Raw genomic sequence first — 26,981 nt, forward strand, 5'->3', positions numbered from 1 at the left:
AGCGCGAGTGACGTCAGCACGCGAGGATCGGCGCATCCGCCGCCAAGCGGTGGCAGCCCCGCACGCCACGTCAACCGCCATTTTTCAGCATGTACAAGACACCCTGGCTGTTCCAATATCGACCAGAACAATTTCCCGTCGATTGGTTGAAGGAGGCCTGCACTCCCGGCGTCCGCTCAGAAGACTACCATTGACTCCACAGCATAGACGTGCACGCCTGGCATGGTGCCGGGCTAGAGCGACTTGGATGAGGGAATGGCGGAACGTCGTGTTCTCCGATGAGTCACGCTTCTGTTCTGTCAGTGATAGTCACCGCAGACGAGTGTGGCGTCGGCGTGGAGAAAGGTCAAATCCGGCAGTAACTGTGAAGCGCCCTACCGCTAGACAACGCGGCATCATGGTTTGGGGCGCTATTGCGTATGATTCCACGTCACCTCTAGTGCGTATTCAAGGCACGTTAAATGCCCACCGCTACGTGCAGCATGTGCTGCGGCCGGTGGCACTCCCGTACCTTCAGGGGCTGCCCAATGCTCTGTTTCAGCAGGATAATGCCCGCCCACACACTGCTCGCATCTCCCAACAGGCTCTACGAGGTGTACAGATGCTTCCGTGGCCAGCGTACTCTCCGGATCTCTCACCAATCGAACACGTGTGGGATCTCATTGGACGCCGTTTGCAAACTCTGCCCCAGCCTCGTACGGACGACCAACTGTGGCAAATGGTTGACAGAGAATGGAGAACCATCCCTCAGGACACCATCCGCACTCTTATTGACTCTGTACCTCGACGTGTTTCTGCGTGCATCGCCGCTCGCGGTGGTCCTACATCCTACTGCGTCGATGCCGTGCGCATTGTGTAACCTGCATATCGGTTTGAAATAAACATCAATTATTCGTCCGTGCCGTCTCTGTTTTTTCCCCAACTTTCATCCCTTTCGAACCACTCCTTCTTGGTGTTGCATTTGCTCTGTCAGTCAGTGTATATGCATTCAATGTTTGTGAACTTCAGTTACAAATACGGCTAATGAACCGATGCGAGGAAACCTTGATGAATTTCCGGACTTAAAATAAACGACTGTTGTAAAGCGACAGTCAGAAAAACAGTTGTTTTGTAAGAATTGCGGGAAAATGTTATGTTGGAAGTACAAGTAGTCTTCAATATCATCTCAAACATGCGTTCCAAAGTGTATCTGCATCTATCAGTGTCTGTACCAGTTCATCTTCTCAGTCAACGCTGGAGCACCTAATAGCGAATTCTGTGTCCTCTAATATGGAAACTGAAAATACGAATAAACTAGTGAAGTGGACTGTGCAGGATAACATGTCGCGATGTTTTTGATCGTTGTACTGAAGAGATTTTGCGGGAAGCTCTCATTTCTCACGCTCTCTAGACACGGTAAAAAAAGAGGGACAATTTGTATGACGTAAAACGGTCAAATTAATTATTAGATGAACTGAAACAAGCAGAATTTGTTAATCTCGCGGGGGATTTTTGATCTTCCATATCTAACCGTAGCTACCTGAGGGTTACAGCTCATTTGATTGATTCAAATGTGTATTATCGTCATTCAACATTACAAGTTAAACATCATAGGAAAATCACAATGTCGCTAACTGCACAGAAGAGTGTGAATATGTAGTTCGTGAATGGGGGTTGGAAGATAAAAGTTATCACTGTTTCCACTGGCATTGTATGAAATATCGTTCTAGGAGTTGAGAGAGCAAAGTACGACAATTTTCGATGTACAGCCACCTCTTTACAATTAATTTTAAATAAAGCATTCAAGGATACTATGTGAATCCGATTAAAATTCAATTAATCGACCGATTAATCGATTAAAGGCATTCGGTTAAACGAACAAAATTGTTAATCGATCGATAATTTAACGAAAATGAAAGATCAAAGGACAAGCCTGGAAAAACCTGGTCTGAAGACAGAAAGGAAGCCCGCTGGAAAAGAATGAAATTCACGCCTTTTAAATACGCAGTGCTAACGGGCTTATTCGCAAATAATAATAATAATAATAATAATAATAATAATAATAATAATAATAATAATAATAATAATAATAATAATAATGAAAACCGAATTATAGTCAAATGTCTCGCTTTCGCGGACATAACAAAGAGTAAATGCGGTACGGAATGGCTAAAAGAGGTTCAGAGGGACCTGCAACAGATCAACATGTCGAAAGAAAATCACAAATGTAAAATTTGAGTCAAGAATATCACAAGTTGAGAAGAGGAAGCATTCAGAGAGGATGACGAGATTTTAGGAAGAAAAGAGGAAAAACGCCCGAAGATGACATTATATATTCAAGTCCAATCGTTCTCCTTAAGGGGAACAATCGTGTAAATAAGTAATAATAATAATAATAATAATAATAATAATAATAATAATAATGATAATAATAATAATAATAATAATAATGATAATGTATATACATAATTTTACGTCGAGGACTTATAACAACATATTTCTTGTACATATCTCCAATTTGAGGTCTTGGTAATTATTTCTGCTTCGAGTGTTTGAATTCCAAGTCGGTACTCGAGAACTTGTATTATTCTCCAGTCTAAAATATTTCGCTAGCTTTCTGCTACAAGTGTTCGAATAATTATCAAGACAGTGCTAGAGACTTGCATTTGAGGATTTATTTCTACGGAGTAAATATTTAACTTTACTATTTTGTGCTACGAGTGTTAGTTTATTGCCCCCAAGACCTTAAATGCGGGGTGAATACTTGTGAATATTTTTGCGCTGTGACTGATTTATTTTTCGGTGTGAACATCGAACTCAGATCATTTACTACAGCTAGACGACATTTGGAACTTTGCATTTATTTTTGTTGTCTGTCATCTTTTTTTTTTTTTTTTTTTCGGTAGCATCGACGGACTTGTGTTTATTTCTACGGCTAGTTATTCACTAACTTGACATTTAAACTACGCCGAGTGTTAATAACTTGTAAATTAAATGTTCTTCGTTCAAGCTTTACTTGTAGACTCTATTGCAGAGATAAGAGACAATTTCACCATTGCTTGTGGACTCTGTTTAAACGGAACATCTGTAACTGCGTTCATCTTCGACCTTCCGGCGGGGCATGGTCGCCCATGCCCAGGGACAAGGTGGGGACGCCCCTCCCCCCTCCCCCAAGCTCCCACGGAAAGGAAAAAATCTAATATAGTCAGGTGTTTTCCTTTCAAGAACATGACTTAAAAATCGGTATTCCGTAGAATTGGTAGGGGATACCGTGTGTAGTATTCTACGGTGGAATGCAAGTCTCCATTCATCTTCCAAACTATTAAAAATACTACATAACCCCAGGTCTAGCCCCGCCCCCCCCCCCTACAAACTATCCTATGGGCGCCCTTGAGCGGGGGAGTACAACTTACTCGGTGACTCATTACAGAACTTCATTGTATCCTTGGTGAATGCTGCTAGGACTACGGTGCCTATGGTCAGTGGTTACGCTGGTTGGACTACGTGGTGCTCATGGTTATTGGTAACTTCTACTGGACTACGTAGTTCCCAGGGGTGTTAATTTCCTCATTGTCGCACAAGCCGACGAGAATATTAACTGTAGAGGCGATAGTGAACAAACTTATTGAGAATAAATCAACAATTGAAATAGAACTCACGTTTATCTGAAAACCTATCTGCGTACCTTATGTCGCACACCATCCTGCACTCAAGACTCATCATTAAGCCTCGGATAATTAACTATATGCTTAATTTTCTATTTAACCAAATATGTTTTATTTTTGTTTGTTTACATATTTCCTATATTCTACTTCTTAGATGTCTCCTCCCCACAGTTTCCATCCTTACCATTTCTATCAATTGGATTCTCATTTTCATCAGTGCCCCATAGTTACTGTATTCTACTTCGAGACAGAAATTGCCCGGTCATTAAGGACAGCGGTGGGGCTGGAACCGTCAGTCTCATTAAGCCTCCTTTGTTCTTCCACTAGTCCGTAACATAACAGGAAATTTTACTTGAAATAGAAGTGGTCTGGCAAACTAGTAAGATAGTGTGTCGTTCTCGTTTCTAACGAATAAGATGCATCCCAAAAGTTTGAAGAGTGTTACATTCAACCGTTATGTGCGGGAGTTTGGAGACGTTTTTAAAAGTGATAGAACTGTATTATATTGCAATATTTGTGAGAAACCCTTTAGCTGCAGATATTCGTTTGCAAGTTACGCAACATATCACGACAGTAAAACACGTGAAATGTGCATCACTAAAGAAGTCGACTCAACGTTTGCTTCCCGAAAGGCAAGATGAGAGACCTGCTCCAGCAAACTGCCAGTTGTTCTCACAAGATATTTGTCAAGCATTTCTTGCGGCTGATATACCACTTAATAAACTACAGCCTCCAGTGCTACGTGAAACCACGACGAATAGAATACCTAGTGAGATCACTCACCGGGTTCAAGCGCGCTCCCGCAAAGCGGCGCTAGTGGAGCCTAACACAAAGGTCAGCAGTTTTACGCTGATACGCAAATAACCAAATACAACACCCAATTCCTTTGACTTTAATAAGAAAACACACGAGATAAAACGGAACTTTACGAAAAGCGAAAGCAATATTTTGCTTTACATACTTAAAAAAAACTTTTGTAAACAGAGTACATAAAACATTAAACATACATCAGATTGCAAATAACACTGACACTTTCCTCAAATAAAGTAAATTACTTAAATTACCCCCAAGACTAGTTTGAGGCCACTTTTGTTAGTTTACAAGTAGACTTAGCAGATTGTCGAGCTTGAAGATTTCTGCGGATTTCTCTCGCTCTGAAGAAGAATCGGCACTTTAAATAGTGGTAGACCAGTTTAGGAATAATGTCCAAAGTGTGTTCAATACAACAGCCAGCTCCTGATGGCACAACTGAAATCGCCTCAATCGAGTTAAGGCACTCATAAAAATTATTGCCCCACATCGACCTAAACGAGCTCAGTTTTTAATGAATTTTATCCTTTCAGCCTGGAAAAGAATGTCACACACACTTGTAGATGGACGTGTTAGAAACCTCGTGCCACTGCCAGATCAGTAATGTTTAAGATGACTTTCACTTGCGTGAAAATAACAAAAATCACGATTGCCAACCGAGTTTGAGCAAGTTATAGCCATTTTCATGAATGTCGAATGAACCGTTGATAGTCAAGACTAAGTAGTTAAGCACAGGTCTTCAAACAAGTCTTGGATCGATACGCTTTAGAATAGACGAAACAAACTTATCACGAACCGTCGAAGAAAACAGCTGTTTTAAATTACTACTGCAATGTAGTGAGATGCAGGGTTGGAGTTCCACTCCACAAGGAGGAACAACTTATTTATTTGTTGTGTCAGAAGTGAAATATGATAGCACATACAAAAAACATACAGACAAAACTCTTATTTTATATATACAGATGTCTGTCTGTCTGTATGTATGTATGTATGTATGTATGTATGTATGTATGTATGTATGTATGTATGTATGTATGTATGTATGTATGTATAGAACGCGAACCTTTTCTTGAGCCCTAGTTCCCATTCAGCACTATGGAGCTCAGGGCTCAAGAAAAGGTTCGCGTACTATACACGCATCACGAGAAAACGGCTGAAGAGAATTTAATAAAAATTGGTATGTAAAGTCGGGTGATGAACCACTACAATCTAGGCTATAAATGATTTTATTCACGCTGAGTGAAATGGCAGTTTAGGGGAAGGCCTAAAATGTAATTCTCAATTAAGTTATTTATGTTATTAGTGGTCGTATCGATAAATACTACATAACTAACATAACTTTAGTTATGTCGTAAGTTAGTAGTAGTTATGTAAGAAGTTATTAAATTTCCGATCGCTTATGTCTTATACATTATTACCGTACCGCCTATAATCACAGAGATATTCATGAATTTGGATTTTTGTTACTATCAGCGCCGAGTCACGAGAAAATGGGTAAACAGAATTTAGTGAAAATTGGTATGTAAAGTCTGAGAATAAGCTACTACAGTCTACGATATAAATAATTATGTAAGACGCCCTAATTTCACAGAGTCGAAAGAAAACTAATGTGAAGGACTGCAATATAGAAAGCTCATAAACTTTATCAACAATAGCATTACATTGACCATTGTTTGTTGTGATGTGGTTTTTGTCTTCTGTTTCCACTCATCGCCGATAGATAGGATTACTGCAGGGTACCGAGTTTTTTTTTTATAATTTGCTTTACGTCGCACCGACACAGATAGGTCTTATGGCGACGATGGGATGGGAAAGGAATAGCGGTGTGAAGGAAGCGCCCTTGCCTTTAATTAAGGTACAGCCTGGTGTGACTGATGTGAAAATGGGAAACCAAGGAATACCATCTTCAGGGATGCCGGTAGTGGGGTTCGAATCCACTATCTCCCATATGCAAGCTCACAGCTGCGCGCCCCTAACCACACGGCCAAATTGCCTGGTCGTACCGAGTGTAACAGCCTGCCTGTACCTATATTGGGCGGAAGTAGCTGGGGAGTTGGATAACTTTCTTCTTTAGCATGTCATTCCTCTGGTTTATGCATTTTCTGATATTACTGGTGCGTAACACACTGGTTCATCATAGCATTCGAGCCGTTCAATCCCTACTCTGAGGCACTGATTGGAATGAGTAGTGTGAATATTTAACGGAATAATGACACAGGAGTGTTCACGGCAGTCTGCGACCTGGTTATTCCAGCTCTGGAACTTTGGAGTGATAGATTCGCACCGTAGTACTGTTCGTTGAAAGTGAGACAGTGTGCAGTTTTTCATTTGATCGAGTATTTTATATGATAACATTGCTTTCAATCGCTACATTCCTACTGACGTTTGTGTAATGACTTACGTTGAATTCAGTTAGGAAAACCACCAAGTCAGTCTTTCTGAGAATCCCGTAGCGAAGCACGGGTACATCAGCTAGTACATACATACATATATTGAAACAGGAACGCCCGTACTTCAGCTTTTCGGAGAGCATGAGAAACGACAAGTCGTGTACGGCCCATGCTAAGAGAGTGAGAGAGAAGGGTAGTGAAAAAAAAATTATGATTAAAGTGGATCCTTCAGTTTATTCAACAGATATGCAAAGAATTATGTCACCTTTTACAGTTGAATCGTGGGGTTGTCCTTGAAGGCGTTGAGGGGACGTCGTCCTGCGGCGTCTGCGTCGTCTTGCGGTCGGCGTCGGCGTTGTCTTCCGTCGTTGGTGTTTTCTCTGTATTAGTGTTGATGGCGACTCGAACCTAAGGCAGGAACGGGGAAATGTGGAGCTTCCGCATCGGACGTCATGGGACTCTGGTGTGACACTTTTCTAAGGCGAAGCACACCGAAATAGTTCCCACAGTCAATGATGTTGAACGCGCTTTAGCAACAAGGATAAAGTCAGAGTCACAGTTCCATGAGAATAAGATGGAAGGAATTATCGTATTTGGAATAATAAACAAACTAAAACAATCTAGAACCTTCCGAGGTGCAGTGATTAAGGACTTCACAAATAAAATTAAATTCACCGGGTACAGTATCTGCACTGTACACCATGAGCACGATATTCACACACTTGTTGAAATAAACGACAGTCCAAGTTCTGTTACGTCGTAATTTTCAGAAGATTATCACTGACACTTAAGATCATACGTGATTCTGAACAGGTTATGATGGGAATTGGCATGGTCCCTCGGAAAGAAATGACGATACCGTATTTCACAAGTTAATACTGTCTTTAAGAGGGAATGTCGGCACAGTTTTATTACGAACACAGTTCCGAAAAATGGATAGACACAGTCTTTAAATGAAATGAAGGCTGGAACAGTTTTATTACGAACACAGTTCTGAAAAATGGATAGACACAGTCTTTAAATGAAATGAAGGCTGGCACAGTTTTATTACGAACACAGTTCCGAAAAATGGATAGACACAGTCTTTAAATGAAATGAAGGCTGGCACAGTTTTATTATGAACACAGTTCCGAAAAATGGATAGACACAGTCTTTAAATGAAATGAAGACTGGCACAGTTTATGTTAGAAACGTTATCGCTGTTTTCACACAGTCTTCAAATGAAATTAAGGTTGGCATAGTTTATGCTAGAAACATTATCGCTGTTTTCACGCAGTCTTTAAATGAAATGAAGGCTGGCACAGTTTATGCTAGAATGTTATCACTGTTTCCACAGAGTCTATAAATGAAATGAAGGCTGGCACAGTTCATAACGCACATTCATAGTCCACAAACGAAATATAATCGCCCAGTCGTACAGACTGATAAAAACGAAATTACGTTTTTGTTCATGCACAAAGTTCAAGCCCACGGAGAAGGCTTCCAACACTAACGTTTCCGAACTCAAGTACACAGCCGGACCGAGTGACGAATTATATCGCGACGTGCTTACTTGCACACACACACTGAGCTCACGGCTTACTGCCGACTCCTCTCACTCTCTCTGCCTATGGCACACTGCAGCTGCACACTGCACACACCGCACACTCTCTGATTTACCCCAGGCTGGCGATTCGCTTATATTGCCCAAGGTCGGTGGGCGTGGCTACACATGTGGGCGGTAAGAAAATTTTATATCTTGGCCATCTTTACACCGATTGACATGAAATTTCGGCTAGCAGCGTTCATTATTCCTGCCTGCAAGGTGACGTTATTGAAATATTAATATCACATTTCGTTCATGCTGCAATGCTATGGAACACGAAAGAACCTTCTGCGTGACGTCGCTTGACCTTGGCCGGTGTTCTGGAACAGCGCGAGCTTGCTTGCAGTTCCCACAATGCCTGTGCGCTCGGCGCAAGATTTAAATGCTTACGGCCGGGTGTTAGCGAGTTCCTCTTAATAAATGAATGAAACGTGAATGCTCGTAGGGCATTCCCGTTTCAATATACATTATCTGACCAAGGAACCAACACAAGACAGTGAAATCGTGAGTGTTACAGCAAACTTACCAAAAGTGCGTTGATTAAGGAATTGAGAGATGAGAGCTATAGAAACTGGTAGAATTAATGGGATCAAACGATGAAGGGTTCAGTAACTGTTTTTTGCAGCATAATAGATAGACTTTCCGAACATATTTATTTAACGCCAAATTTCACCGCAATGGTAACGGGAGATGGAAAATTAAGAGCTTATTTTCATCGTTTCAAAATTTTTATAGTCCTAAAATTATGTCCATGCAATGCCAGTGATCAAGCTGTTGACCATTTATTATTTCACTAGCAAGATACCCGTGCTTCGCTACGGTATTATACTAAATTTAGAATTGAATGCTTATTGTTTTATATATAATCCGCCGAAATTCGTGATCTGACTCGTTTTCTGAGAGAATCCGCCAAAACTCGCGATCTGACTCGTTTTCTAATAGATTACGGCAAGTTCCCTCCCATTTTTCAATCTTTCTTTCCAGCAATCGATTTCGTACTTCCCGGGCTATGTCCAGGTATTCAACCCGGTCAGTTGGGTCCCTAAATCTTTGCCATCTTTTCCTATAAGCATTTTTAATATGGATCAAATCCTTCAGGAGATCCAGCGTGGTGTCGTCTTGGGTGCCTTGGCGATACTGAACCCGCGGCTGGACTGCATTACTAGTCATTACCCGTTCAGGACCAGTTTCCAGCGCGGTCCGCACATTTGACGACGGTCCAGAACATTATTATTATTATTATTATTATTATTATTATTGTTGTTGTTGTTGTTGTTGTTGTTCTGGACCCCACAGCAAGATGCAAGACCGCTACTTGGCGGTAAATTACATCTGCTGCCATTGTCATTGTTGAGAATGTGACCAGCACCATTGTCGCGCGTAGGCAAGTGTGCGGGATTTCTAGCGATACGAATGACATACTTCCGTGCATTATTGACCTTATTATAGAGGTGAACAATTGGACGGTCAAACTCAATTCCTATCGTTTATTTCAAATGTGTTTAAATTTTTATTAAATGCCAGGAGAATCTACTGTGATCTAAGAACGTTCTCCGAAGGAAAAGATGGCTCTTAAAACGAACCCAGGAAAGAATAAAAATGATCGGTTTATGATCAGAATAAGTACATCGAAAATCTACAGCCTGTTTCCAGTCATTCGACAGGGTCAGAAATGGAATGAATGAATAAATCCCCCATCTAGCGGCGACAATAGGAATTGTGGCGGCTGCCGAAACCGGTCGCACTCCTCTGGGGCAATGATTAATGAATGACAAATGAAATGAAATTATATTGGACATTGTTGCTGGAATGAATAATGACAGGGAAAACCGGAGTATCCGGAGAAAAAACTGTCCCGCCTCCGTTTTGTCCAGCACGAATGTCACATGGAGAGACCGGAATTTGAACCACGGAACCCAGCTGTTAGAGGCCGGCGCGCTGCCGCCTGAGCAACGAAGGCTCCTTATAAATATATTATGAACAGTAAAATCAATTGGTCTCACCTCCTTTTACACCCCACCGCCGTTAAGTTTATTTCCCCCCCCCCCCCCCAATAAAAACTAAAAGAAGGCGTGTTTCTTTATGTTTAAAGCAGATTCCAAACACCATTGTTCACGTCTGTTACCTTTAGTTTTGAGATAAAAATAATTTACTTCTTTTTTTTTACTTTCACACTCCCCCGCCCCCCTCCCCCCCCCCCGACCCTAAGTGAAATTTTCGGCAAAAAATACTTGTTTCTTTAATAGTAAAGGATCTTCTAAATACCAATTATCACGACTCTAACTTCTTCAGTTTTTTATTTATGTGTGCTCATGAAAGGAATTCAACTCCACTCCCGCCCCCCAAGATGATTCCCCCCGCCAAAACGGGTTTTTCTTTGTTTTTAAAGGAGATCCAAATACCAATTTTCACATCTGTAGGCCCTAACAACTTTAGTTTTTATTATATGTAAGTATCCTCACACAATTAAGTCAATTAATATTTCAATTCTTTCACCTCCCTCCCCCCCCCCCCCCTATTCATTGGATTTTCCGAGAATACGTGTTTCCTTACTTTTAAAGCAGATTCCAAATATCAAATGTTACGTCTGCAATATCTTCATTTTTTGAGATAACAGTAGCCTAAGTAAAATAATTCAACAGCATTTTCAGTAACTTTTACCCCCCCCCCCTTACACCCAAGTCGTATTTCCGAAAACTAAAAATGCACGTTTCTTTATTTTTAATAGAGATAAAAAAATTACCATTTTTCACTTCTGTAACATGTTAAGGGTTTTTAGATATACTGTATAAATTCTCATTTTAAAATTTCACACCTTTATAGTTCCCCTTAAGAGGAGTTTCCAAAAACAAATCACCTATGTTTACAGGAGATTCCAAATACCAATTTCTACGTCTGTAACATTTTACGTTTCTTAGATATTCTGTAAATATAGTCTTTAAAAAATTTATCCCAATTTGTCAATCCTGTTTAACCGCCATTAATTGGATATTCCAAAAACAAAAGAAATACGTGTTTCTTTATTTTTAAAGGAGATCCTATATACAAATTTTCAGTTATGTAATATCTTTAGTTTCTGAGATATATGTATCCTCATTAAAGGCATCCAACCCATTATTCACCCTTTTACACCCCTCCTATTGGGATTTACAGAAAACAAAAAATACATGTTCCTTTATTTTTAGAGGAGATTCTAAATATCAATTTTTACATGTGCAAACTTTTAAAGTTTTGAGATATAGATACACTCATTTTAAAAATCCACCCACTTTTCACTCCAACCACCCCCTACTACTTGGATTTTCCAAAAGCAAAAAAAAAAAATTATATTTAAATGAGATCCCAAATACCAATTTTCAGATCTGTAATATCTTCAGTTTCTGAGATTTAAGTATCCTCATTAAAGGCATTCAACCCCTTTTTCACCCGTCCTATTGGGATTTTCCGAAAACAAAAAATACATGTTTCTTTATTTTTAAAGGAGTTTCTAAATACCAATTTTTACATCTGTAAACTTTTAAAGTTGTAAGGTGTTGATACACTCATTTTAAAAAATCACCCCCCTTTTCAACCCACCCCATTATTTGGATTTTCCAAAAACGTAGATCCCAAATACCAACTTTCAGGTCTGTAATATCTTCAGGTTCTGAAATATAAGTAGCCTCAATAAAGGCATTCAACATATTTTCACCCTTTTCCACCCTTCCTATAAGGATTTTCCGAAAACAAAACAATACGTGTTCCTTTATTTTTAAAGGAGATGCTAAATACCAATTTTTACATCTATAAACTTTAAAAGTTTTGAGATGTAGACACACTCATTTTAAAAATTCACCCCTTTTTCACCCCACCCCTATTAATTCGATTTTCCAAAAACAAACAAATACGTGTTTCTTTATTTTTAAAAGAGATCAAAAGTACCAATGTTCAGGTCTGTAATATCTTCAGTTTCTGAGATATAAGTACCGGTATCCTGATTAAAGGTATTCAACCCATATTTCACACTTTTTCACCCCTCCTATTGGGATTTTCTGAAAACAAAAAAATACGTGTTTCATTATTTTTAAAGAAGATTCTAAATATCATTTTTACATCTGTAACCTTTTAAAGTTTTGAGATATAGATACTCATTTTAAAATTTTACCCCCCCCCCCCCCTTTTCACCCCCTTAGCGACGGAATATCCAAAAATCCTCTCTTAGCGAGCACCTACATCTTAATATGAATGTATCCCCAAAATTTCATTTCTTTATGTCCAGTAGTTTTGGCTCGGCAATGATGAATCAGTCAGTCAGTCAGTCAGGACAAGTTATTTTATATATATATAGATTGTGAATTACTTGAGAGAAAAAGAAGCGTTTTAATTAAAGATATTTTAGGTACAGGGTAATGGCTGGGAGAAAAATTAGATTAGTAAAAAATTATTTAAACAATTCTTACGTTTCACAAACTCAATTGTTTTTAACAACTGTCGTTTAGTTTACTATATTTATTTATTTATTTGTTTGTTTGTTTGTTTACTTATTTATTTATTTATTTATTTATGTATTTATTTATTTATTTATTTATTTATTTATTTATTTATTTATTTATTTATTTACATCATAACAGCTATTGAATTAAGAATGTATCTCACATGTAATTAGTAAATGAAGTTGAATTTGTAGTGTGATTACTCAAACCATTACCGTGCATAAACTTTAAAAAAACATATGTACATTTTTTAATTATTTAAACGCTATTTGTTCGTGGCGTCGACCTCGAAAGATCTTTCTCCACTACTTGCATCATATGTTATGAACCTGCGTGTAATTGTAATTGCGGAAGTGTAAAGTGTTGAATGTGAGGAAAGGAACGTTAAGGACGACACAAACACCCAGTCTCCAGGCCAGGGATATTAATCATTTACAATTAAAAACCCCTGACCTGGCTGGGAATCGAACACGGGACCGCCGGGTGACAGGCGGACGCGCTGCCCCCTACACCGCAGCCGGACTACATACATACATAGAGGTGTAACAATAAGTTATGGCCAAACTTTCAGGACGCATTCCTCACACGTAGAAGAAAATATGTTATATGGAAATGAGTCCGGAAACGCTTTATTTCCATTGATTTTCTACAACTCTACAGTGTACATTGATCATGGGAAACACACATGAACAGGACGTACCCACACATCATGAAATGTTCAAAATGCCCTCCGTTAGCATGCATCAGCCCGCATCAGTGCATCCGGGTTCAATCTCCCTGCGGGTGGGGGCTGTAGACGGTACACGCTGCCTGTCATAAGAGGCGACTAAAAGAGGCGTTAGGAGCTCTAAACTTTGGAGCATGAGTTGGTGACTACGGGGCCCTTAGCTGAGTCCTGACATTACCCTCCACTTACTTGTGCTAGGCTCCTCACTTTCGTCTTCCTACCCGACCTCCCTTGGTCAACTGTTGTTCTTTTCCGATCCCGACGGTATTAGAGCACTCAAGGCCTGGGCAGTCTTTCATTTTCGTGGCCCTTGTCTTTCATTGACCGATACCTTCATTTTTCGAAAGTGTCGGATTCCTTCCACTTTTTCTCTCTGATTAGTGTTACATAGAGGATAGTTGCGAAGATGTACTTCCTCGTAAAATAATAATCACCACCACCACACCTTCAGGACACAGGCTGCTATTTGGCGTAGTTGCTCTATTGTGGTTATTCATTTGGATTGATGAGTGGGATTACAAAGGTGAAAAGCTGTTTTCGTGCGTTTTACCTGATATTTCAGGACTTCTTCCTCTGATGGCATGAGAGAAAGTGATACTTAAAATGAATGAAACGTTTGATTATTTCCATTGATGATTTCTGGCAGTAAAACAGGGCCAAATCCACATGTGCGACCCCACAACTGTGGGAAGAGCGGCAGAAAAAGAAAGAAAGAAAGAAAGAAAGAAAGAAAGAAAGAAAGAAATGCGGTGGTATACGACCGTCATATGTCATTGCTTCATTCCTTTTCTAAACAATCTAGAGACCTAGAGCTTCAGCTGCTTCTTGTAATATTCCAACCTATAGGTGAACGATGTCATTCGCCATTAGGACTACATCATCCGTAAAAGCAAGGCAGTCGATGCCCACTGTTTTGGATCCAGTGCCCAGTCTAACATCACTCATCTCGAGGAAAAGTCAGATAAGTCAATTTTTTCGGATTTTAAATTTTGCAGAAACCTGCTAAGGTCAGTGCTCTCTATCCTTTGACACTAACAAGATAAGTCATTTCGTAATACTATTGAAGAAATTAGCCAAATTCTTCTTCCATATTATTCAAGAATACAAAACAATCCCCGGTCAGAATCAGATACATTGAGTTATCTTGTTAAAATTCGGAATATTGTTAATAAAAGCGGCTTCAACCAGATAAGTCAGTTTGTCTTATGTGTAATATTTTTTCTGTTGTTATTGTGAACGTGGACATTATTATCTCATAAATGAATTATTGGTAGTGAATTTACATAGTTGCATCTGTCAAAGAGAACTATTCTTTTTTTTTCCTTATTTTTTTTTTTTTTTGCTAGTGGCTTTACGTCGCACCGACACAGATAGGTCTTATGGAGACGATGGGATTGGAAAGGCCTAGGAATTGGAAGGAAGCGGCCGTGGCCTTAATTAAGGTACAGCCCCAGCATTTGCCTGGTGTGAAAATGGGAAACCACCGAAAACCATCTTCAGGGCTGCCGACAGTGGGATTCGAACCCACTATATCCCGGATGCAAGCTCACAGCCACGCGACTCTAACCGCACGGCCAACTCGCCCGGTTCTATTTAATCTAATATTACATAAATGTGACGAACGCTTTTGTTTTTACTGGACTGCATATAAAATAATGCCCGGTCACTATAGGACGACTCAGCTTCATTCTCGATCCAAAGCAGATATTCGTGTTTTGAATTAAACAAAAGCCAACCAAAACCATTATTTAAAACGCTCTTTCATATAACACAGAATGGTTTGACAACATTTGGAAAAATCGGTGATTTCGTATTGTTAAAAAAAAAAAGCTTCCCCTGAGTACTTGAATGTTTTGACTTATGTTGTTATTCCTTCGGATGAGTGATATCATTATTGGACAGACTGCTTCTCCTCTCACGGATGAGCTTTTCAAGAACATACTTGAAAAGAATGGACAAAAGCCAGTCGTTCTGACGAACGCCATTCTTAATCTCAAAGGATCTAGATATTTTCTCCATGAATTTCACCTTTGGTTACGTGTTGGTAAGAGTTTGTTTAATGTTGTTGCTATTATTAATTATTAGTATGTGAGGTATTCCTTTATGGAATTGCGCTCCATATCTTTGTAATTTGTGTACTTCACGTTGTACATGAAAGTGTGTTTTAAAATTAGAATTCTGTGTCGATGCAACCCAGAGTCCGTAGTTCAGTAATGATTTAGTTCCCAATTCTGAAGCAAAGTTAATGGATGGAGCTTGTCGATGTGTTCGTTCTAGACTGGGCTGATAGATGTGTATTATTCAAGTTTCTTCGTCAAAAGAGGCCGACACAACGGTATATCGATTCCAGGACATTCATTTTTAGACCAGGACATTCTAGTTAACGTTTCCTGCACTCGCTTTCAAAGCATATCAAATGTGTATGCACACTGACTTCGCTCCTTTCATATAGACTTTGATTTTCTGGAAGATGCGGCAAATATTTCCCATACCGCGGCATATTGTATACCATATAAAGTGGTCACTTCGAGCGTATTCCTAATTGCTTTTTTGTTGTCGCCCACAATCCTGTAAATGATTTACTACTCTATACAATATAACATCATCCACAAAAAAGCCTTAGCTATGATTCCAGCTCTTTACTCGCATTTACCGGGCGAGTTAGCCGTGCGGTTAGGGGCGCGCGGCTGTGAGCTTGCATCCGGGAGATAGTGGGTTCGAATCCCACTGTCGGCAGCCCTGATGATGGTTTTCCGTGGTTTCCCATTTTCACACCAGGCAAATGCTGGGTCTGTACCTTAATTAAGGCCACGGCCGCTTCCTTCCAACTCCTAGGCCATTCCTATCCAATCGTCGCCATAAGACTTATCTGTGTCGGTGCGACGTAAAGCCAATAGCAAACAAAGAACTCACTCATATTTTTTAAAAATTGGCGTATGGGGAGCGACCTGGTGCAGATTTAACTCCCTGTAGGTGACCTGCGCTTCTATGAGGATGGGGCCTTACCGTAGATGATGGAAGACAGCACAAATATCCAGTCCCGAAGTCAGAAGAATTAACCAATGGAAGCTAAAATTCCCGACCCGTCCTGAAATAAAACCCGGGACTCCTTCGACCAAAGGCCAAGCGCACTGACCATTTAGCCATGGAGCCGGACTTTACTCACATGATTGATATGAACAACAGAACTTGGCGTTGCATTCGTCCATGCAGAGACTACGGGGAAACACATACCGGTGTTTTGTATTCCTAAATTAGCATTCCACCTTTCGTGATGCATAGTTTATAATAGGGGGTCATATGGACATTTTGCCCACTCTGTGTAACAAATCGTTCCTCGGTATAGCATTACGGCTTTTTTTATTCACAGAAATAAAAAATCTTAGTGTGTGCGTATACTGAGTACCCTATTCTACATGTCACCAAAGACCCTAGCTCTTTATTTTTAACAATAATAATGTTATTGTTTTTACGTCCCACGAATACTTTCTGTCGATTTTCGGAGACGCCGAGGTTGCGGAATGTTGTCCCGCAGGAATTCTTCTACGTGCCAGTAAATCTAACAACGCGAGACTGACGTATTTGAGCACCTTCAGATACCACCGGACTGAGCCAGGATCGAACCTGCCAAGTTAGGGTAACCAGGCCAACGCCTCAACCGTCTGAGCCACTCAGACTGGCTTATTTTTAACAAGTTACATTATTTGATTCTCTACATTCATTTTAACTGTTGAAATTTCTGAAATTAACCGGATGTGTTGTGTTTATATAACGTTCAGATTTTGTTGTTTAGTTCAGTGTGTTCTTAGGACCATTTATACATTTCCTCGTGCTAAATAAGTATAATTCATTACTTTTCAAAATAAATTACCCGTCTTCCAAAACTTATATTTAGTAATGCAAGTCTGTTCGCATTTCCAAATACATTGCATACTATTTCGTAAGTCTTCAAGTTTCATTTACCACAATAAGAAATGTTCAACGTTCCCTCCACTTGCTGCAAAGATAACATCAAGGCGGTAACAGAATTCATCCCGAATGCGTTGAGAGTATCTTCTGTTACGGAATGCGCCGCGGCTGTAATTCTGGTTGTAGTTCGTCCAAGTAGGCGGATAATGGTGGAACGTAAGCACAATATTCAAGGCATCCCCATAGGAAGAAACTACATGATGTGGTGTCTGGAGATAGTGAAGACGAAGAGTGTAATGCTAGGTCGTGGGGTCCTGTGCGTAACGTAGTCTAAATTAACTCAGTCTTGCTGAAATCTATGAGTGTACCGGTACGCGTCACATTCTGGCTGCCGGTCTGCTGCTACTGAGACAATTTTGTTTGTTACCATTACACTGGTCAAGAGACCTAGAACCTAGGGAATGTTTTCATTCCCCTCTCCTTAGAAGGTGACGCCTTCTCTCTGGCCAGGAGTCAAGAGACTCGCAGTTGGCTGTACCGAGAAGTGTTGTTACTGCTACCCACAAACGGTTCGGCGATATCGGAGCTGTTCGTGGTTGTGCTGTACCGTTAAGAAGGTTGTGTCAGGAACAGGACGGAGATATATCGGTACGGCGTTTATTATTTAATGTGAACTAAAGAAAGGCACAGTAATCTCCTCCAACACTAAAATGTTTCTACACATTCTGGTTATTAATGTCTGACTTTGTTAAAATATAGTCAAACTGAAACGGCACTTTTGATACTTTAACTAAACATTTAATCTGAGGAATATGATCTATGGACATTTTTAATTCACAACACTGAATATGTTCTTAAAATGTCAGATGTTTCCAAATGTTGATCGTTGATCACTGAACAATATTATTGAACACTCGTATGTCAGAATATTAGCAAAGACTTGAACATAACGGGCTTCACATGATTGCTTTAAGACTATAAAAATATCTAGAGGTCTACAGGGTCTTTCACTCAGAGTGGGGCCTGCCGGTCGGCAGTCGGTAGATGGGCGAGCTGATCAGACGAGCATACGGCAACTCGCTGAGCTTCGGGACGGGAGAGCGCCCCTATGAATCGCATGTAAATAACAAACACACATAATAACGCATAATCAAAGTAAAATAATTTCTCACCTTGTCACAGAAGATATTGAAAATGTCCTCCACCTGCATCTACACAGTTCTTGCTTCATGTTTTGTTTGAGTTCATCTACAGTGTTGGTGGCAGTAACTGCAGAGAGGATAATAGGGCCTATCGTTTTTGAAAACAAAATCACTGGACAGAGATATAGAAATGACATTCTCGTGCCATTCTTTAACATTTGATGGACAGTAAATGCCAGTCGGGATATTTCCAGCAAGGCTTGGCAACCGCGCATACGCCTAACGAGTCTGTAAGTTTAAATGTGGAATTTTTTTTACAACAGAGTAATTAGTAAACCCTTGTGGCCCGCAAGATCCCCAGATCTTATGGTTTGCAATTTTTATTTTAGGGAAAAATTGAAAAATAAGCTTTATCAACAAACCCTCACACTGAAGCCAGCAATGTGTAGATGCAGGTGGAGGAGATTTTCAACATCTTCTGTGACAAAGTGAGAAATATTTTACTTTGTTTATGCGTCATTATGTGTGCTTGTTATTTACATGCTATTCATACGGGCGCTCTCCCGCCCCAAGCTCAGCGAGTTGCCATGTGCTTGTCTGACCGGCTCACCCTTCTACCCGCTGCACTTCGCCGGCCACCCTTTGACTGAAAGACCTTGTAGAACACACGCTATAGAGACAAATACATAAATCAAACTGTTACAAAAATACAACACTGCATTTATTTTGTGTGTGTATATGTGTGTGAGCAATATTATTTCATATTGGTTAATGTACAGTATAATATTTCAATTCCTTTAAAGGTGAGAGCGTGTGTGTTAGCATCTGCTAAATTACAAGGTGATATATCAGCAGAAAAATATTGTAAATGTGGTTGAGTCTAAGAGGGACATGCTGCCTAACTTCGCTACTTGAAAGAAGACCAATAAATAAATAAATAAATAAATAAATAAATAAATTAATTAATTAATTAATTAATTAAATAAATAAATAAATACATTAATTGTTCTATATTTGTCCTATGTCGTGCCCTCCCCTCCTGTCAAAGGACGTGCCATGTACCTAGTTGTACCTATTAGAGATAAGATAGATTCCAGTATTTCAGTATTACATGGGAAACATTCTTGTTTCAGGTTCGTCACATGACGCCCGAGCGATGCCGGGGATTCACCGTTCATCCGCCGTCGGCGTTCTACCCGATCCCTTGGCAGAAGTGGAGACTGTACTTCGATGAGAAGGACGCAGACAGGACGATGTCCAAACTGAACGAGAGTTTGGCGATCCACGTGTGGAACAAATTCAGTGTGGCAGAGAACATCACTGTCGGGTCACGGCAACCTTATGCCCAAATTGCGAAAAAGTTTTGTCCTAAAGTGTATTCGCACTGTGGTAAAATCTTTTGAAGAGAGCGGCGGTACTTTCATTCCTTAAATATTGGACACACGTCGTTACGAAGTTGTTCTGTTTTTCAGATTCATCCACATCTATTCTATGTCGGATCCAGGAAGATGCAGTGATGAGTGTTTGCACAATGCAGCGCCTATACACTTGTTGTTTTATATAGCTAGGTTTTCTACTCAAGAAATTTCTGGGGGGTTTTCTTATTTTATTTTAAGACAAATAAGAATGTAAGTTACTGAAATACGCACATTAATATTCTTCCGAAAATCTTTATTTTTGAATTTGACTGACACTGTCGAATTTTATCTTATAATTCATTGTTAAGACATATCCTTCGGAAATGATGACACGGTGTTGTTCGGAAATAAATGATTCTTCTTACCCCACACTACTACTGATTGTTTGAATGAGAGAAAACTCAACAGCTTAATTCCAATTAGTCTCCGTCTGCAGCGATATATACCTCCCAACGGTACACATTCCAGTCGCTGAAGAAACGTGGCTCCCGTGTGGCTGTGAATTTCTGAAAAGCACTTTATGCGGCATCCTTATTTTGGAGCACTCACTCTTAGACGGAGCGCCTTTATGAGTATACAAATGGCATGCTGTTGGTTCTAAGTCAGGGTTATTCAGAGAGCGCGGAAATATTCCATATTTCAGGTTACTTTCCTTCATACCTCTTTGCCACGTCCTGTGCAGCATTGCTTGGTAGGATGCGAAGGCGTTTCCCACCGACCGATGCCGGCTGCTTATTTTTTTTTACATAACTGCCTTTGCATTTCATCAGTTTTAGAACAGTGTGTAGCAGCGGTACTGGGTTCATCAGAACGAAAGAACTTGTAATGGATAACAAGATAACTAACAGTATTTTAGTGTGACGTCAGTTTTGGTTTTGAATGTGTTCGGCGTTTTCATCAGTATCCAACCTTTAGGATCCACTTTTAATATACTTCACAATGCGACCAAGTTGGAACTTTCACTTCTCGCTGCTGTTCATAACGATCTGTCTGTTCCTGCGGTACCAAGTTGTCCATTTTAATTCTCTTTGTTGTTGTTTAGGGCAAGAAATGGTTGTAATGGACGCTGAACTGTTCGACAAGTTCCCGAAGTTTGTGAATTTGCCTCTACATATTCCTTCTAAACGTCGTCCATTGCTCTGCCTTCCTCATCTTGGAAAATCCGATCTTCAGCTACAAATTCGTCAAACTTAAAATTGCGTAATCTATTCGAAAGTTCAATATGCTTTATTACTATACGATATGTTCACACTGGTCCATCATGTTGCACAAAGCAATTTAATACGTCTTAGCTTTGCAGCTACATTTCGCACGGCTTAAAAGCTGACTCTAGTGTGGTGACCTTCCAGAAGTACTTCAGTTCCATCGATCGCCATTTATTTCCGAACAACCTAGTACGTGAAAACTGAAACTCTGGATAAAAGAATTATTTATGAAATTATGTTACCGGTATGCAAAGTTGTGATTGCATGATGTACCACCTAAATTCAAAGACCTCCACATTGGTCTACCATGTTGAAGGAGAACCCTTGTGGTTAACTCTCTAAACGAATACTTTTCCTTTCTTTCTTTCTTTCTTTCTTTCTTTCTTTCTTTCTTTCTTTCTTTCTTCTTCAGCTGACGTTTCTGCCCAGTGTAGACCAAACCCTTTTTTTAAAAAAAATTCTGCTATTCCTCACTGGTTGATGCGGCTTACTCTTAGTTCCTCTACCCTGCTCTGATTGCTTACTACTCAACAAAACTTCTTATGTGAAGGTGCCTTATTAAACATATTATTATTATTATTATTATTATTATTATTATTATTATTATTATTATTATTATTATTATTATTATTATTATTATTACACGGACATATCAACTTTCAGCCCATTTTCATGTTACCTCTATATTGCTCGGATGATAACAAAAGGATGACAATAAATAGTAATAATTCTATTTAACGTCTCTTCGATAAAGAGACCGAGACCCCGAACTGTTGAAATATTGACCTGGATGAGTTCCTAAACGTATCAGAAACCAAAAGATCCGCATTTGTCGCATTTTAATGCTTTCGATGGCCACCGATATAACTTGGGGAATCTGAGAATAACGACTCTGTCACTGAAATTAGCTTCAGCAACTTTTGAAGATGTTGTTGTTTGAGTCATCAGTCCATAGACTGGTTTGATTAAAGCTCTCCATGCCGCCCTATCCTGTGCTAACCTTTAAATCTCTACGTAACTACTGCATCCTACATCTTCTCTAATGTGCTTGTCATATTCATACCTTGGTCTACCCCTACTGTTCATACCACCTACACTTCCCTCAAAAACCAACTGAACAAGTCCTGGGTGTCTTAAGATGTGTCCTATCATTCCATCTCTTCTTCTCGTCAAATTTAGCCAAATCGATCTCCTCTCGCCAATTCGATTCAGTATCTCTTCATTCGTGATTCGATCTATCCATCTCACCTTCAGCATTCTTCTGTAACATCACATTTCAAACGCTTCTATTCTCTTTCTTTCTGAGCTAGTTATAGTCCATGTTTCACTTCCATACAGTATACAGCAAAATGCAGCGTGTAAATAAAATGGGCAAATAAGCACAGAAACTTTTTTTTTTTTCTTACAAATTACTTGAACTGTCTCATTGCAAGGTACCAATTCCTAAGATTTCTGGACTATTTTTTCAGTCGAATTTTTCTTTCTTTCTAGTGTAAAATTTGAATTTTTTTCCTTATTGGTTCTTAGGAATTTACTATTCAAAATAAGTTACTCTAAGATTAATGTTATAACTGGGGACCTATTCTTGTTCTACATGATTTAAATAAATACACTTCTTGTATTCTCATCGTGTTAACAAAACTAATTATATTAGTTAATGACTAGTATATAATAACTAAAACAAAATTATGTTCTCATTCATAATAGGAATTGGAACAGGAAAAGCACCATGTTATTGGCAGTGGTACGGTTAACAAAGGAATTACATGAAAGGACAGATTTTAAACAAAGGAAGGATCGAATATAAATGCAGATTCGCCAGGATTATACCATATTGCTTTACAGTAGCGTTTGGTAGTTTGCCGGTATAGCCAGGCGTCAGGCAATTTCATTTAACCTGTGTCTTCGTACTCGGTCATGCAGAGCTCTAATTGGCTCAAGTCGCTCGAAATGTACAGATTGTTCCTAAAGCCAGTTTTAGTCTTAATAACACTGTCTGTTATGAGCCTCGCTCTGGAATTCAGATTAGCTGTAGACACTATCTCAAAGTTTCCTTATTACCAAAGTTTCTAAATTATTAAATTAGTTATTTTCCATGTCAGTGATTCCTCTATTGACTAAGCAGAGATGCTCTTTGTGTCACGTTTTCGCCTTTGTAAGTTATACGCTGACTTAGCTGAATGACGTTCAGTCTTCCGAGAAGTTTAATGGAGTCTTAACTTGTAGAAGAATGAAGACAAATATTCATTAGTGTCATTGGTGAACTTAAGAATGGAATTTCTCAGTGTATCGGTAAATATTTGGGTCTAACTCGCTTAAATATTCTCTGTAAACCAGATATGGGGTTCTGCTGCATCATGTGTGTGCCTCTCTCTCGTTTCGAAATACCCCTTTCGGTAGTTTTGTAATTCCGTATACCATGTTTATTCTCACTCAGCAGTATAAAGGCTGTTTACACGAAATACCATCGCTCTTATTGTATAAAACGTACATATGTTGGACAATATCGGTATATAATTGATACAAAAGTAATCGCAACGGCATGGAGAATTGTCCCTAGCGGGAAATCATATTCCATATTTAATCCGATTGCCTCGCGTCTTCTTGAAGACGCGTCCTTACATTAGTAATTTCTCCGACACAAATAACCAGAAGTCGCATAGCATAACTCCATCATGATGTTCCAAAATTGCGCCATAGTGTTGGATTTTTATTAATTGATTTGGGCAGTGGTGATTACTATTTTAAGAGGAAGTATTTAATTGTTTTTGGTCTATGGAATAATTGGAATTTTATTTAGTAACACCCGTTATAAATAAGAAAATTTATGTGAAATGGGAAAAAAGACTCTTCATGCAACATATTTATTCCAACTACTGCACATGCTATAATATTTTATGACACTATATTATGTAGACTAGTCGTGTACCGGGCGTTTCACCCACCTCTTGCGATCTAGTTTTATGCAACCCGCCACATTTATTACAATTCTGAAATATATCGGTCCCTCTCCCTAAACCGTGGTAATATATAACGAGGCTAAAAATTAGCAGGAATCGTGAGCGCCACTATTAATTCATTGTGAGTACCCCGAATGAACAGTAATACGAGTACAGATAAGAACACAAACCTTACAACAGGAGGTGCACACACACACAGACCAGGAACAGGTATTGTATAGGCTAGAAGTTGCGCGTTGCAAGCCTCGCAATAGCTCACTTGGCAGAGTCGCGGTGGAAGTTGTGATAGTGGTCGCTGCTCGAAGTTTCGAAACACACGCAGGTATTTTTTCAGCTAATTGGCTGGGATGTGGCAAGGTTGCATACTTAATAGTTTGCGGTTTGAAGAGGCTAGGAAACATGTGACAGGATTTCCGTCTTTTAACGAAGCACCTGCTCGAACTGACGACCTCCGTGGTCGATACAGAGCTACGCGCGATGCTGTAAGGATCGTCTGGCACGTTGCAACATCTCCGGCGTAACAGATCGACATACCTCGGTGATGAGCTGCCTGAGGTGACCGGGATTGCTCGGCTCCTGCTCATACACCAGTTGTTATAAATAGTCCTACAGAAATAATCCAGGAGCATAAGATCGGGTGATTTTACGGGCTAGGGGACAGGTCCTCCCCTTCCTATCCATTAATTAGGATTCGTTGCATGCATCGGACGACCACCGCCACATGCGGTGGAGTTCCATGATGTTCAAACCACATCCTGCAACGGTCAAGGAGTGGCACATGTCCAAAGAACGGTGGTAGGTCAGCCTACAGAAACCGCAGATAGCGTTCTCGCGTCAGAAGTCCCTCAAAGAAATGGAGACCAATGAGGCGATCACGTACGATGCCACACCATACGTTCACGCCCCACTGTTCTTGAAAAGCTGCCTGTCGTACCCAATGAGGATTATCCACACTCTAGTTATTCATATCATGTCGATCAATTGTTCCAGACTTTCTAGAGTCTCGACTCCATACACAAACGTTTTGGTCCACTTTACTAATTTCCCTTCTGAAACAAATTAATAGTACTTTTGTTCATTAGGAATGCAGTGCTTGCTTTTGTATGTTTTCCAAGGCGAACAGTGCAATGGGAGCGCGGCTATAGAACATTGAATATAACATATGGGTAGATGTAAACTGAACGTTGAGCTTGATTTTTGAGATACCAGGTACAAAGCGTTTTACTGAATTAAGTGTGAGGAATTGAATTGTCTTCTTTTCCTTTTTCCGAGTACAAACCCTTGTGACGTGTTCAATGTTCCTTTTCTTGTTTCCGAATTTGGTCGCCTATGGACCGCATTGAACTTAAGGCTTTCTCTTCTTCCTCCTCTTCTTCTTCTTCTTCTCCTCCTCCTCCTCCTCCTCCTCCTCCTCCCAGAACCTCTTCATCCTTTCACTTCTGATCTTCCTTTCTTTCTCAGATATGACCAGTTTGGGTCTACATTTTGGTGGTTTCCCCTGGAATGTTTTCATGCTGTCCACTCGGCTTCTGAATTATTCTGTTGTGAATCATATCCATTGTAAGTCCACTTTCTATTGCATCTTTTTTTTTTTACCTTTTCTACCCACTTCGTCCAAGCTTTCAGTCCAGTGATGTACTTGAATATTTTCTTAGCCGTTTCTCATCCATTCTTTCTAGATGCCCATAGAATTTTAGCCTTCGCTTTCGCATGGTGACAGTGTTTTTTTCGGTGTATTTGTAAGGATCATCATTTTTTCTACTTTTTCCTTTAATGATGTGTATTTCTTAGACACGGGGAATTATAGTTCTGTTCTATACTTCCAGTGTTACTCTGAACATTAATTGGTGTTCTTCCTCGGTAGTAATATTTCTTTGTTCCTAAAACGATGATGACGGAATCAGTATTAAACATTTAGAACAGAATAGCTTGAGAAAAAAATTGACTGAATAGAAAAGTAGACTTTTACTTTTTGAGGCATTTTTAATCGTTCTCACCAGAAATATAATTAGATCGCATTCCGTTTTCGAACACTCTTCCCGTGATCACGAAAGTTTCCTGTCACTTACATTTAATCGTTGTGGAGGTGATACAGAAACTGAAACTCACGCATGAAGCAAAGTTTATCAGTTATGATAAAATGAACACATGAATTCACCAGTCGATTCTGAATGACAATCGTATTTTTATCCGAATATTTGTGATATGAAGTTAAATATTTCCACCATATCTCTCGTATCCTACAGGAATAATATATTTATATTGTATCTTCTAATCTAAATTGTTTAAGTGAAGTTCATGCTGAATTGTCTTTTCAAATGAATAGTTGATTGGATGACTACGAATATCTTTGTAGACATATGTTAAGAAGAGACTGTAGTCTTTCTGATGTTCAATACTATGCAGTACTGTATATATACAGCGGTATATATGATAACCATATTTTAATTTGATGACGTACTCTTCCAAACTCTCTAAATGTAACAAAATAAAATTAAATTGATGTGACGTACTACTTTCCTTGGAGCTCGCATACAGTCGAGTGAGTGTGTCGATTGTTTCTCCAATGAGCTGCGTCTATGTCCACGTGCAAAGGAAAGGTGTTCCGCATATTTGTTTACATCAGGATTAATCCCTTGTCAAAAAAAAGTATAACTGTTGGTATATTAGACTGAGTGAGACTCCTTCAAACTAGACTACTTACAATTGTAACTGTCTA

General features: G+C 39.5%; 1 protein-coding gene across 2 annotated transcripts in view; it reads left to right on the top strand.

Moving 5' to 3' along the window:
• The window catches only part of alpha4GT1 (alpha1,4-galactosyltransferase 1), a 445,964-nt gene extending 425,493 nt beyond the window's left edge, over positions 1 to 20,471 (top strand). For both annotated transcript variants that reach the window (XM_067149065.2, XM_067149066.2), the window contains one exon: positions 19,813 to 20,471. In XM_067149065.2, coding sequence (XP_067005166.2) covers positions 19,813 to 20,082 — 270 coding nt within the window. In that variant the 3' untranslated portion in view covers positions 20,083 to 20,471. The remainder of the gene's footprint in view (positions 1 to 19,812) is intronic.
• Positions 20,472 to 26,981: the final 6,510 nt, after the last annotated feature.

Source organism: Anabrus simplex, chromosome 6 (genome assembly GCF_040414725.1).
Source record: "Anabrus simplex isolate iqAnaSimp1 chromosome 6, ASM4041472v1, whole genome shotgun sequence".
Lineage (NCBI taxonomy): Eukaryota > Metazoa > Arthropoda > Insecta > Orthoptera > Tettigoniidae > Anabrus > Anabrus simplex.